Source organism: Gopherus flavomarginatus, chromosome 18 (assembly GCF_025201925.1).
Source record: "Gopherus flavomarginatus isolate rGopFla2 chromosome 18, rGopFla2.mat.asm, whole genome shotgun sequence".
In the NCBI taxonomy this organism is placed as follows: domain Eukaryota; kingdom Metazoa; phylum Chordata; order Testudines; family Testudinidae; genus Gopherus; species Gopherus flavomarginatus.
Window position 1 is genome coordinate 24,038,840 of NC_066634.1, and position 14,238 is coordinate 24,053,077.

At 65.9% G+C, this 14,238-nt stretch overlaps 1 protein-coding gene and 1 long non-coding RNA gene across 2 annotated transcripts in view; both read left to right on the forward strand.

The window, feature by feature from the left end:
* The window catches only part of LOC127037184 (uncharacterized), a 115,682-nt gene that overhangs the window by 24,992 nt on the left and 76,452 nt on the right, over window positions 1-14,238 (forward strand). The window lies entirely within an intron of this gene.
* TGFB1 (transforming growth factor beta 1) lies at window positions 49-10,818 on the forward strand. The gene is given in 8 exon segments (XM_050928580.1): window positions 49-637; window positions 639-819; window positions 7,457-7,614; window positions 7,734-7,851; window positions 8,403-8,480; window positions 8,891-9,041; window positions 9,826-9,979; window positions 10,469-10,818. Coding segments are annotated over 8 exon segments (1,164 nt in total). The 5' UTR covers window positions 49-472; the 3' UTR covers window positions 10,628-10,818.

Here is a 14,238-nt window from a genome sequence, read left to right on the forward strand (position 1 = left end):
GAGAGGGGGCTGGAGAGGAGAGGAGGGGAGGGCGAAGGCGAGGGGAGCTCCGTGGGACTGGCCGTGCCCCGCCGGGCTCCCCCCGCCCGTGCTCATTTCCTGGGTGGAGCTGGGCTAGGCAGAGGCAAAAGCCTTTAAAACCCTCCAGCCCCAGCTCGCGGGAGCCAGCGGGTCCCAGCAAGCGCCGAGGAGCCGAGCGGGTGGAATCCGTCCGGCGGGCCTGGCCACTGGCCAGCCCGACGTTTCGATGAGCCTTGCGGGCCGGACGCCAGGCTGAGCCCCGGAGCGGCTCCGTCGTGCCCGAGGAGCGGGCCTGTGCGTGGCCCATGGACCTGGCCGGTGGCCGGCGACGTCGCTGGGGTTCCCTCCGGCCGCTGCGGGCCGGGATCCCCGGGGGCAGGAGCTAGGCTGACTTCCCCGCCCCAGCCTTAGGCAGGCAGCTGCTTGTGGCCGCGGGGGCCCCCTGCCCGCCATGGGGCCGCTCTTCCTCTTCCTGCTGGCCCTGGCGCGGCCCTGGGCGAGCCAGGCCCTGTCCACCTGCAAGACCGTCGACATGGAGCTGGTGAAACGGAAGCGGATCGAGGCCATCCGCGGGCAGATCCTCAGCAAGCTGCGGCTGGACAGCCCGCCCCAGGTGGAGGGGGGGGGACGCCGCCCTGCTCCGCCTGCCCGAGGAGGTGATGTCGCTCTATAACAGTACCCGCGACATGGCGCAGGACATGGCCCGCCAGCAGGAGGTGGCGAAGCCACGCGAGAGCCCCCAGGACGAGTACTACGCCAAGGAGGTGCACAAGTTCTCCATGCTGTCCGTGAAAGATGGTGAGGGACTGGGGCTTGGGGGGCTGTGTGGTCTGGGGCAGGGGGGACTAGTGGTTAGAGCGGGGGGTGGGAGCCAGAACTCCTGGTTTCTCTCCCCAGCTCTGGGAGGGGAGTGGGGGCTAGTGGTTAGAGCAGGGGTGGGGGGTGGGTGGGAACCAGGACTCCTGGGTTCTCTCACCAGCTCTGGGAGGGGAGTTGGGTCTAGGGTGGGGCTGGAAGTCAGGACTCCTGAGTCCTATTTCTGATTCTGCCACTGATACCCTGCATGACTCGAGGCAAATTCCTTGACTTCCCAGGGCCAAGGTGACGCTTGGTGTAAGTCCGTTGGTGCTGAAGGGGGGTGGACTGAGGTGTCTGGGCTTCAGCTTCTCTCTCTGCATGGTGGGAAAAGAACAGATGCTCCCAGAGCGGGCGAAGCATCCGCTGAGGGCCCTGAGATCTGCGCCCAGCATGCACTGGATGTGGGCACTGGGTCCTTACCAGGCAGAGTTAGCAGCACAGGGAAGGGCCAGTCTGGATCAGAGCAGGGGCCCATCTACCCCGGTATCCTGTCTCTACTAGATAATGGCGGGATAACCTTCCCCCAGGGCAAGTCCCTTCCTGACTCTGCAGGTTAGAGGGCAGCCGATGCCCTGAAGCATGAGTGTCCATAGCTGTGCTGGGTACTGCTGAAACCTCAGCAGTCCCCAGCTGGCTCTGCTCATTCTCCACATAAGTGTGCCACCCTTGTCTGGCTCCTGCTGAGCTGTGGGCCTCACTGGGACCCAGTGATAGTGAGTTCCACAGGCTAATGCCATGGCGTGGAAAATCAGTGTCCTTTAATCTGCTGTGAATGTTTCCATCCTTTCAGCTTCATAGAATTACTCTTTATTATGTGTGAGATGGGAGCACTTAGAGCCCCTGACGGAGATCGGGGCCCCGTCGGGCCGGGCGCTGCCCAGACCCCAGGCGAGATCGGGGCCCCGTCGGGCCGGGCGCTGCCCAGACCCCAGGCGAGATCGGGGCCCCGTCGGGCCGGGCGCTGCCCAGACCCCGACCGACATCAGGGGCCTGGTTCTCAATCATGCTCGGGTTCCTCTGGGGTGGCATCAGCCTCTGAGAGTCCCCCCATGCAGGAGCCTCGCAAGATAGTGTGCAGCTGGCATACAGGCTCTGCTCCCAGCCCCAGCCTAGGGGTGGATCAGGATGTGGCCGGAGCACACTGCAAAGTGGCTATTTCCTGCCCTCCAGGGCCCGTAGGACAGAGCATGAATTAGAGCAGCCCTGAGGCTGCTGTAACTGGGGCTGGGCTGGTTCTCACAATACAGAGTGCAAAGGGTTAAAGCCCCCTTAGCCCCTCCTGCAGAGTAGGGAAGCTGAGACCCCATGGGCCTGTGCTGTCCAGAAATTCCCTCCCCCAAAGCAGGATTAGCTGGTGGAACTCACTGCCACTAGGTCTCTTTGGGGCAGGAGTGGAGCCCAGCTGGACTTTGCTGCAGAGAATGAGACCCTCCAGACAGAGCAGTGAGGGTTGAACCAGAGTGGAGGATCTGGCCTGGGCTAATGGCCCCACGCTGCAGGGCCTGAGCTAACCAGTCATGCCCAGGCCCTGGGGGGCAGGTGATCCCATCCCTGTCTAATAGGGGAAGTCCCTTGTGCCTTCCTCTCAAGCAGCTGCGGCAGATGGGATACTGGGGTAGATGGGCCCCTGCTCTGACCCTGTCTGGCTATTGCCACATCCTGAATTCTTTTAGTGCCCAAGTCACGCGGCCCGGACACTCGCGTGCCTGCAAACCAGAAGTTCCCAGCTGCCGCCCTGCTCCGAAGCCTGTTTCTGCCCCCAGGAGCGGTTTGCCCAGGGGAACACGTCTGGTTCTGCCGCTGAGCCCGGAGCGTCTTATCTCGCCGTGGTGAAATGTCCCAGCCCAGCCCTGGGGCCGTGTCTCAGCGCGGATCTTCCTGCCTGTAATTACAGCCTGGGCCTGCCTCACTCGGCTGCTGGCTGCACGGGATGGGTACGAGCCCTGGGCCCGCGGGGGCTCAGCCATGGGAGGGGCGGCAAAGGGGATCCCCCCTGACTCCATCATCCGGCCCTGGCAGGCGGGCGCTTTCGGGCTTTCAATAGCAGGGAAGCATTTGCCAAGTCGGAGCTGGATGCCAGCGTCTGTGTTTCCAAGGAAGGGCCTCGGGGCATTGTTGATACGTGATCTGAGCGCCCAGAAGCCTCAACCCCAAGCAGGGCGCCGGGCACCGCCCAGGCCCCAGCTGAGATCGGGGCCCCGTTGCTCCGGGCGCCGCCCAGGCCCCAGCCAAGATCGGGGCCCCCATCGCGCCGGGTGCCGCCCAGGCCTCAGCCAAGATCAGGGCCCCGTTGTGCTGGGGATGGGGGGCAGAGGAAGGGTCGGCCTGGCCCGAGTGCTCTGCAGGGGGAGCTGCGAGGGGCATGCTGGGGCGGGGGGCAGAGGAGGGGTTGGCCTGGCCCAAGCATGCTGCAGAGTGGCCAGAAGGGCCGCGGGGGGTGAGGGGCAGAGATGGGGTGAGCACGCCTAGAGGTGAAACCAATAACCGTAGCTTCAGTATGTCTGGGCGCAGCAGTGGGTCCGGGGGCCAGGACTCTTGGTTCTGCGTCTGGCCGGGTGGGACTCCGCACAGAGTCCTGGGAAGGCAAAGGGTTCCGTAGTATGAGGATCCCTGGGAGGGGAGTGGGGTCTAGGGGTTAGAGAAGGGAGCCTGGGAGCCAGGATTCCTGGGTCCTATCCCCAGCTCTGCCACTGATTTGCTGGGGGATCTTGGGCAGGTCACTTCTCCTGGTCTGTGCCTCAGTTTCCTACCATTGCCTGTGAAATTGGGGCTCAAATACTTACCCTGAAGCAGATGGGGATCTCGGGGGGCCTGTGGCCAGCTCTGCCATGAGAGAGGCAGGGGCCAGAACTCAAATCTGCCCAGCACAGGCCAGGTGGCGTAAAGCACCGTCCAGCCAGGCCCTGGCGAGTCTGTGTTGGAGCTGAGCGCCGCCCGGCCCCCTGTCCCTCCAACACGTGTTGGGAAAGTGGGGATCAGATCGGGGAGGGCGCTCCCCTAGCCAGCCACTGAGCGGCAGAGCTGGGGAGAGAACCCAGGCGTCCTGGCTCCCCATCTCCCAGCTGTAACTCCTGGGCTCTGTCCCCCGCTCCCGCCTGCTCAGCCCCACTGTCCGCTCAGGCCTTCGCCCCGGCTGCAAGCGTCGGCCAGGTCTTCCTCCAGCTCCGCGGCTCCCTCCGTCGCTGGGCCGTGCGCTGCGTCCTTCCCTCCCTTCTGGCTTCGCATTCGTTCTTTCCATGTCTTCCTTCTGGCCATCGGTTTCCCCCCCCCCCGCCAGTTCCCCCTCCCCTCCCCGCCAGTCCCTCCTTTTTCATTCTTTTTCGTTTGCTCCGACTTTTCATTCTTTCCTTTCATTTTCTCTGTCACTTTTTCCTCTTTCCCACTCCCCCAGCCCCCCAGTCCCACTGATCCCCTAAAGCCCCCGAGTGTGGTTTGTCTGGGCCTCGGAGGTGTCGCCAGGATCGGCCTGGCCAGGCCTGGGGGTGGGGGCGGGGAATGGACAGCGTCAAAAGCCCCTTTGATCCAAAGGGAAAATGGCTTAAAATAGCCTCTTCCTGCTGTAAAAATAGCGCCTGGGCCACTGGCCGGGGGAGGCCTGGGCCGAGACTGGGGGGAGGGGAGGATGTTGGGGGCAGGAAACATGGCACAAATCCAGGAGTGTCTAGGGGGGGCAGAGCATGGCTGGGGGGGGCATGGCCGGGGATGTAGATGGGGAGGGGGCAGGCAAAGGAAGTGGGGCAGAGAGAGGCCTGGAGTGGGTGGGGGGCTGTATATGGGGGGGCAGGCACTAGCTTGGGGGAGGGGAATATAAGGTGGGCAGGGAACAGAGCACATGGCTGGGGGGGATCCTGGCCAGGTGCTTAAAATAGCCCCCCCCCGTTACATTCCCTCTGCGATCCCTGCATGGCCCTAACCCCATCGGGGGGTGTATGTCTAGCTAGGGGGTTCCTTTCCCTGCTGTATTTTGATTTCGTTGATTGGCTGAAAACCCGCCGTCAAGAGGAAAACAAGAAGCTGCCTGAGAGTCGCCAGCCGCCAACCCGCTGTTCAGGGTGCCCGGCCTGTCCCGTCAGCTGCGGGGGGGGGGGGGGGTCGTGCCACAGAGCACTGGGATGATTAGGGCTCTGTGGTAATGAGGTGTCAGGTGCTGAGTCCCATGTGGGAGGTTATCCCCACCGATCTGCTCCAGAGTTAACACTTCCCATGGGCTGGTAGCTGGGGCAGAGTGGGGGCATGGCCAGAACCCCACCTCCTCCCATGGGACTCAAATCGGATTGGTCGGGTGGCTTCAGCGCCTCCCCAGATCACCCAGACACCTCCAAGCAAAAGGGATGGGAGCTGGAGTCCTGGTCTCTGAATAATGCAGCCAGAGCCGCAGGGCTGAAACCGGCGCTGAGATGGTCTGGGAACTGCAGGCCCCTGAGACCAACTCCCTGCCCCAGGCACAGGGTGCCCCTCCCAGGGCGGAGATGCAGCCACCTCTGGGGTGGGGCATGATGGGTGTTTATACAGGGACCCCTCACCTGGTGTGCAGATGCGGCCACCTCTGGGGTGGGCCTGGCTGCACTGGACGGGGTGGTCGGGATCAGGCCCCAGCTTTCAGCCAGCTGGGGATATGTCGGTTTCAGGCTGTGACAATCCCTCACGTTTCTTGGTGTTTCCTCCCCTGGGGACTTGTCTGAATGGTGCCGAACTGTTCAGAGCTGCCACTGGGGTTTGCACTGGCAGAGCTGGGGGCGGGCAGGGCTGGACTGGCAGGGGACTGCAGGTCGGGAGTGAGGGGCACCGGCAGGGCTGGGCTGGCAGGGGCTGCGGGTCGGGAGTGAGGGGCACCGGCAGGGCTGGGCTGGCAGGGCCTGCGGGTCGGGATTGAGGGGCACCGGCAGGGCTGGGCTGGCAGGGGCTGCGGGTCGGGAGTGAGGGGCACCGGCAGGGCTGGGCTGGCAGGGGCTGCGGGTCGGGAGTGAGGGGCACCGGCAGGGCTGGGCTGGCAGGGGCTGCAGTTCGGGAGTGAGGGGCACCACCAGGGCTGGGCTGGCAGGGGGCTGCAGTTCGGGAGTGAGGGACACCATCATGGCTGGGCTGGCAGGGGCTGCAGGTCGAGAGTGAGGGGCACCGGCAGGGCTGGGGGTGGGCAGGGCTGGGCTGGCAGGGGCTGCGGGTCGGGGGTGAGGGGCATCGGCAGGGCTGGGCTGGCAGGGGCTGCGGGGTGGGAGTGAGGGGCACCGGCAGAGCTGGGGGCGGGCAGGGCTGGGCTGGCAGGGGCTGCGGGTCGGGAGTGAGGGGCACCAGCAGAGCTGGGGGGAGCCCAGGGCTGGGCTGGCAGGGGCTGCGGGGTGGGAGTGAGGGGCACTGGCAGAGCTGGGGGGAGCCTAGGGCTGGGCTGGCAGGGGCTGCGGGTTGGGAGTGAGGGGCACCGGCAGAGCTGGGGGGGAGCCCAGGGCTGGGCTGGCAGGGGCTGCGGGTCGGGAGTGAGGGGCACCACCAGGGCTGGGCTGGCAGGGGCTGCGGGTTGGGAGTGAGGGGCACTGGCAGAGCTGGGGGGGAGCCTAGGGCTGGGCTAGCAGGGGCTGCAGGTTGGGAGTGAGGGGCACCGGCAGGGCTGTGGGGAGCCCAGGGCTGGGCTGGCAGGGGCTGCGGGTCGGGAGTGAGGGGCACCGGCAGAGCTGGTGGGGAGCCTAGGGCTGGGCTGGCAGGGGCTGCGGGTTGGGAGTGAGGGGCACCGGCAGAGCTGGTGGGGAGCCTAGGGCTGGGCTGGCAGGGGCTGCAGGTCGGGAATGAGGGGCACCGGCAGGGCTGGGGGGATCCCAGGGCTGGGCTGGCAGGGGCTGCGGGTCGGGAATGAGGGGCACCGGCAGAGCTGGGTGGGAGCCTAGGGCTGGGCTGGCAGGGGCTGCGGGTCGGGAGTGAGGGGCACCACCAGGGCTGGGCTGGCAGGGGCTGCGGGTTGGGAGTGAGGGGCACTGGCAGAGCTGGGGGGGAGCCTAGGGCTGGGCTAGCAGGGGCTGCAGGTTGGGAGTGAGGGGCACCGGCAGGGCTGTGGGGAGCCCAGGGCTGGGCTGGCAGGGGCTGCGGGTCGGGAGTGAGGGGCACCGGCAGAGCTGGTGGGGAGCCTAGGGCTGGGCTGGCAGGGGCTGCAGGTCGGGAATGAGGGGCACCGGCAGGGCTGGGGGGATCCCAGGGCTGGGCTGGCAGGGGCTGCGGGTCGGGAATGAGGGGCACCGGCAGAGCTGGGTGGGAGCCTAGGGCTGGGCTGGCAGGGGCTGCAGGTCGGGAATGAGGGGCACCGGCAGGGCTGGGGGGAGCCCAGGGCTGGGCTGGCAGGGGCTGCGGGTCGGGAGTGAGGGGCACCGGCAGGGCTGGGGGGATCCCAGGGCTGGGCTGGCAGGGGCTGCGGGTCGGGAATGAGGGGCACCGGCAGAGCTGGTGGGGAGCCTAGGGCTGGGCTGGCAGGGGCTGCAGGTCGGGAATGAGGGGCACCGGCAGGGCTGGGGGGAGCCCAGGGCTGGGCTGGCAGGGGCTGCGGGTCGGGAATGAGGGGCATCGCGCTGCGTGCTCATCCCCTGTCTCCCTGCAGCCAGCTACGGGCCCTGGGAGAAGACCAAGCAAAGCATCTTCTTCCTGTTCAATGCCTCGCAGGTGCGGGCGCAGATCAGCAGCGAGGCCCTGCTGCACCGGGCCGAGCTGCGCATGCTGCAGAAGCCAGGCGCGGGGCAGCGGGTGGAGCTGTACCAGGTGCGCTGGGCCCCTGGGGCGGGGGAGGCAGTGTGGGTTCTTGGCGGGGCTGGACCAGAGAGGGCGTCTCCCCGCCCTCCCTCCCCCCAGCACCCTGGCTCACGCCCGTCTCCCCCCAGCACTACGGGAACGGGTCCTGGCGCTACCTGGACAGTCGCGCCGTGGGGTGGGCGCCGGAGGAGGAGTGGCTGGCCTTCGACGTCACCGAGGTGGTTCGCCAGTGGCTGAGTGGCCAAGGTGAGGGGGGCCCCCAATCCAGAGCACACCGTGTGCCCTGCTGCTCCTTGGGCACCCAGCTTCCCCCGGGACCTCCGCGGTCTGCACCCAGCACAGTCTCTTGTCCTTCCCTGTCTCCTCCAGCCCCCCATCCCTGAGCGAGGGCGTTATCCTGGTCCCTGCTGTGCCTCAGTGTCACTTAGAGCTACCTCCGGGCTGCTCTAACTTGTGCTGTTCCCCAATGGGCTCTGGGGCAGAGAACAGCCACTGTGCAGTGGAGTCTGGTAATTATAGCAGGGGAGGGCTGGGAGCCCGGACTCCTGGGTTCTCTCCCCAGCCCTGTGAAGGGAGTGAGGTCTGGTGGGCTGGAGAAGGGGGATCTGGGAGTCAGGACTCCTGGGTTCTCTCCCCTGCCTTGGGAGGGGGATGGGGATTTCGTGGTTTCTGCATGGAGGCGAAGCATTGAGGACTGGTTGTGCTGCCGGGATTCTCACTAGCAGGACCGTCCCTGGGTGTGTGGGGCCGGCACCACCCACCTGCCCCCTTCTCACTCCCCGTTTGCCTGTTTGCAGAGGTTCTGGAGCTCTTTAAACTCCGTGCTCACTGCTCCTGTGAGGAAGCCTGCGAGGACCTGAAAGTGATCATAGACGGTAGGATGCCTGGGTTCTCTCTCTGGCTCTGGGAAGGGAGCGGGATCTAGCCGTTAGAGCAGGGGGGGCTGGGAGCCAGGACTCCTGGGTTCTATCCCGGGTTTGGGAGGGGAGTGGGGGCTACCGATTAGAGCGGGGGGGGGGAAGCGAGGCATCACTGTGTGCCTCAGTTTCCTCCTGCACAGGGTGGGTCATGCGGACAAAATGCTGAGACACCCCCGCCGCCCCTGTGGCCCTTGGTCCCTGGGTATCAGCCAGAGGCTCTGAGCTGGCGCCTTCCAATCGCTGGCCGGGACTCGCCTACCCGCTGCCAGGCCCCCTGACTGGGCCTATGGGTCCCCTGGAGTGTGCCCCAGCACCCCTCCCCCAGGCAGTGTGCCTGCCGCTAACGGGGGGTCTGTTCCCTGAAGGCTTCGACAAGAAGCGGGGTGACCTGAGCACCGTCTCCTCCACGGCCCAGAAGCTGCCGTATGTGCTGGTGATGTCCACGCCCCTGGAGCGCGCCAGCCACCTGCAGAGCTCGCGCCATCGCCGGGCGCTGGACACCGACTACTGCTTTGGGTGAGCTGTGGCCCGGCCGGGGGAGGGGGTGCTGCCTGGGTATTGTTGTGGGGGGCAGCTCTGGGAGGGGACTGGGGGCTGGTAGTTAGAGCAGGGGGGCCGGGAGTCAGGACTCCTGGGTTCTCTCTTCACCTCTGGGAGGGGAGTGGGGGTTGGTGGGTCAGAGCAGGGGGGGCTGGGAGCCAGGACACCTGGGTTCTCTCTGGCTTTGGGAGGGGAGTGGGGGCTGGTGGGTTAGAGCAGGGGGGCTGGGAGCCAGGACTCCTGGGTTCTCTCGGGCTCTGGGAGGGGAGTGGGGGTTGGTGGGTCAGAGCAGGGGGGGCTGGGAGCCAGGACTCCTGGGTTCTCTCTGGCTTTGGGAGGGGAGTGGGGGCTGGTGGGTTAGAGCAGGGGGGCTGGGAGCCAGGACTCCTGGGTTCTCTCTGGCTTTGGGAGGGGAGTGGGGGCTGGTGGGTTAGAGCAGGGGGGCCGGGAGTCAGGACTCCTGGGTTCTCTCTTCACCTCTGGGAGGGGAGTGGGGGTTGGTGGGTCAGAGCAGGGGGGGCTGGGAGCCAGGACACCTGGGTTCTCTCGGGCTCTGGGAGGGGAGTGGGGGCTGGTGGGTTAGAGCAGGGGGGCTGGGAGCCAGGACTCCTGGGTTCTCTCTGGCTTTGGGAGGGGAGTGGGGGTTGGTGGGTCAGAGCAGGGGGGGCTGGGAGCCAGGACTCCTGGGTTCTCTCTGGCTCTGGCTGCCTGCCCAGGGCTGGCTGGCTGGTGTCGGTGCGCTGACGGTTCTGCCCTGCAGGGCGGAGGAGAAGAATTGCTGCGTGCGGCCTCTCTTCATCGACTTCCGCAAGGACCTGCAGTGGAAGTGGATCCACGAGCCCAAGGGCTACATGGCCAACTTCTGCATGGGCCCCTGCCCCTACATCTGGAGCTCCGACACCCAGTACAGCAAGGTGGGGCCCGGACACGGGTTCTCTCCCTGGCACTGGGAGAGCAGTGGGGTCTGGTGGCTTAGAGCCAGGTCGGGGGCTGGGACCCAGGGTTGGCACACAGAGTAGCCCAGTCTAGAACTGGACTCAGGAGCTGATTGGCCCAGTGTGGACCTTGGGTGGGGGTTCTGGGACCAGCCGGACCCTCCTAGCTCACCCCAACCTACTCCTGCCCCATCCCCCATCCCGGCCTGGGATTGGCCTCCCCAGGATCCAGGTGCCTCGGCACCCTCTAGCCCTGCCCAAGCTGGCTCGGCGCCTGGGGGAGACGCCGGCCCTGCTAGGCGGGGAGGGGCTGGGCCATAGCCAAGCTGGCATGAACCCAGCACCCGGGGGCACCTGCTTGTCTGCATCCAGCGCCAATTGCCCGGCCCCTCCCTCGGGAAACAGGCCCCCTCTCCCGCTCCCCACCTGTCCCTGGACAGATACCAAACCGGGGCTATTTCTCCGCAGGTCCTGGCCTTGTACAACCAGCACAACCCGGGCGCCTCGGCTGCGCCCTGCTGCGTCCCCCAGGCCCTGGCACCTCTGCCCATCGTCTACTACGTGGGGCGGAAGCCCAAGGTGGAGCAGCTCTCCAACATGATCGTCAGTTCCTGCAAGTGCAGCTGATCGCCCAGGACACACGGACTCACTCCCCCTCCCCCAAGACCGGGGGGGGGGCGTTAAACAGGGGGGTTGGGACGCGTTGGAGTTTTTATTTTTATTATTAATTTTTTTTGTAAATTTCCTCGGTGTTTTTGGGTTCAGATTTTGAATTATTTGTAATTTAAAGAAGAAGAAGAAGAGAATTATTTAACGAGGTTTCGTTTTGTTGTTGGTTGGATCGAAAATCCTCGGGGGGGTGGGGAGCTTGAGTTAGAAACGATGAGATTTCCCCTCCCCCCCCGGATTAATGGGTCATGCCGTCGCTTTAATGCAGAACCGAGGGGCGGGGCCACGGGGCGCCATGGCAGCCCGCGTCGAAGGCCATTGGACGACACGTCGAGGTGCAGTGCCTGTGTGGACGGAATACTGTGGGAATGGGCGTGGCTAGGTGTGGCTCCGCCCCCTCATGCAACACAGCTCCGCCTCCTCACTAGCAAGTCCTGCTTTCTGTTCTGCGGTTGATGGGGCATTGGCTTGGCAGCCACAGGGGGCGGACCCTGTGTGCACAGTGACCCCGCCCATTTTATCAGACTCCTCCCACCCACCACATGGCCCCACCTCCTGACCCCAAGCCCCGCCCTTTCAATAGGGGAGCCCGCCTTCTGCTCTACCACCTTGGCTGGGCAGGGCCCGTGGCAGAGTGCATAGCTCCGCCCACTGGGTGTGACTCCGCCTCCAGACATCTCCTTCCCCCTGCCCCTCAGAGCTGGATCCTGCGCCCCTCCCTCCCTATTGCTGGGCTCTGCTGAGCCCCACCCCAGAGGTGGCTGCAACTGCACACCTGGGCGAGGGAGCCCTGCATGTGCAGCCCCCGAGGGCGTCCCAGCCCCACCTCCCCCAGGCCCTGCGGCGCCCAGGCTGAGCACAGCTCCTCAGCTGGGAGCCTGACGAAACAGGGAAATGTTTATCACTTGCTCAGGAAATGGTCACGTTCCCGGCCAGGCCTGTGGCCGCGACCGGCTGCTGGCGAAGCGGGCTGGGCCCCTCGGAGCGTCCTGTTTGCTGATTCTGGTGCCCACACCCGCTGCTGACATACAGCCGCCTCTGGTGGGCAGGCGAGGGGGGGCTGGTTATCCAGGGAACCCTCACTAGATGCTGAGGTGCAGCTGCCGCTGGGCGGGGCTTGGGGGGGGCTGGTTATCCAGGGACCTTCTTGCAGCTTGCCAGGCACAAAGGGCTTGGCTCAGGGCTGCCCCCTGATCTCCCACCAGTCAAGGGCTAAGGTTGGCCCTGGTGAGGGCTTGGGACATCAGCCGAGCTGGGGGGGAGGGGCTGGGCTAGCAGGGGCTGTGGGTCAGGAGTGAGGGGCACTGGTGGGGATGGGGCAGTGTACCCAGCATAACACCCTCTGGGCCATGTCCACCCACTCTGTAGGGGGACCCCATCCCTGTCCAGGAGGTGTATGGGGATGAGGGGGTGTAAGGGGATAGATGAGGATGGGACACATGACTGGCCAGTAGGTGGGGGGCCTGGCTGTAGCCAGGGGGGGTCTGCGCCTCGCTCGGGTCCCGTCTCTGGGCCCAAATTTGATTCCTAGGATTGAAAACGCCTGCGTCCCCCACGCTGGCAGGATGTGCCAGAGAGACACAAGGGCTTGATTCTCCTGCTGTTGTGGGTCGGTGCCAGAGCCTGGCCCAGCCCCCTACCCTCCGGCACCTGCCACAGGAAACTGGGAACGGAGGAGGGGTCTGGCCTGGGCACCAGGACCTAGGAGGAGGCATGGGAGTGTGACCCCCCCCAGCTCTGCCCGTGCCCCTCACTCTCGACCTGCAGCCCCCTGCCAGCCCAGCCCCACCCCCAACTCTGCCGGTGCCCCTCACTCCCAACCCGCAGCCCCTGCTAGCCCAGCCGCCCCCAGCCCTGCTAGTGCCCCTCACTCCCAACCTGGAGCCCCAGCTAGCCCAGCCCTGGCCCCCTCCCAGCTCTGCCGGTGCCCCTCACTCCCGACCTGCAGCCCCTGCTAGCCCAGCCCTTTCCCCCCCAACCCTGCCGGTGCCCCTCACTCCCGACTCGCAGCCCCTGCTAGCCCAGCCCTTTCCCCCCCAACCCTGCCGGTGCCCCTCACTCCTGACTCGCAGCCCGTGTTGGCAGCTGGGCCATGTGGTTCACCTGCTGAAAAAGGTCACGTGAAGTTTCCCCTTTTCCATGTCAAGTGCGGGGGAGGGAAGTGAAACTGACAAGCTCAGCAGCTCCTCAGATGGGAGGGGGATGGGGGGGGTCACATCAGTCAGGACTCCCCCTCCCCCACAGTTACCATCCCACTGGGGCGGGGAGGGGACTGGGCCGATGAAGGCCCCACTCCCGTCAATGTGTGCAGCCAGGGGGAGGCTCATGGCTCTGGGATGGATTTGGGGGGGGGAAGCCTGACCCCCAAATTCTGAGCCCTCCAAACTGCTGCCTGACCCCTGAAATCCAACCCAAATCCCCATCCTGCCTCCCCCCCTCCCAGCCCAGCCTGCCCCGGGCCCAGCCACCTCTGCCAGCACCCCCAGGCCAGTTCCCCCCCCCCCCGGAGCCCCCTAAATACCAGCCTGTAGGTCTCACTCCCCCGGCAGCTGGGCTGAAACCTTCCAAACTCATCTCGCACATGGCACCAGCTGGGGCAGGCAGGGGCTGGGGCCGCCTCCCTGCTGGCGAGACGCTGGGTCCCAGCGGCTCGGGGGAAACCCAGGCACGTGACCCAGGGTTTTGGCATTTGGGGCACAGATGGCAGATACCTGTTCACATCCCTGCCCTGCTGGCATCCCGGGCTGCCGGGGGAGGAGGGAACCAAACGGCACCCCTACCCGAAACCAGCGATGTGATGCTCCCAGCCCTGCCCACAACCAGGGATAGGACCCAGGAGTCCTGACTCCCAGCCCTGCCCAAAACCAGGGATAGGACCCAGGAGTCCTGACTCCCAGCCCTGCCCACAACCAGGGATAGGACCCAGGAATCCTGACTCCCAGCCCTGCCCCCCCTCCCGGAACCGGGGTAGACTGGGGAAGGTGATTGCTTGGTCTGGGGGAGGGGGGGCGGGGGAACACATAAATGTGGGGGGAGGGGAACTCCCAGCTGACCCCTGCCCTTTCCCTAGATCCCCCATGTGCCCTCTGTGCCAGGTTGCCCCTGCCCTGGGGTCAGGCAGTTGAGGCTGGGGTGGGGCTGACCCAGTGGGGGGGGGGGGAAGCTGGGGGTCTAATCCTTCCCCCAGCCAGGGGAAAGGCCTCGAGGGCCCATAAACACACATGTGGCGGAGGTGGGGGTGGAGGGTGTGTAAACAGCAGCTTGGCCGGGGGCTCCCCAAGCTCCAAACCCCCAGGAGCTTTCGCAGAGCTGGGGGGGCAGTGAGGGGGTGAAGAGCAGACAGGCTCCCTCACATGGGGGTCCAGCCAGCGTCACTCCACGAAGTGCAGAGTCTGGTGGCTGCGCTGCTCAGAACCAGCCTGAGACCCCCCCAAACTCATCCCGCCGACAGCTGGGACAGGCTGGGAACGGCGGACCGGGAGGTAAAGAGCCTTTCGTTAACGAGTCCCCCCCCCCAAAAGGTACAGAGATTAAAGATAATAATGGGGCTTTTCCGCTGCCTGTGTTTG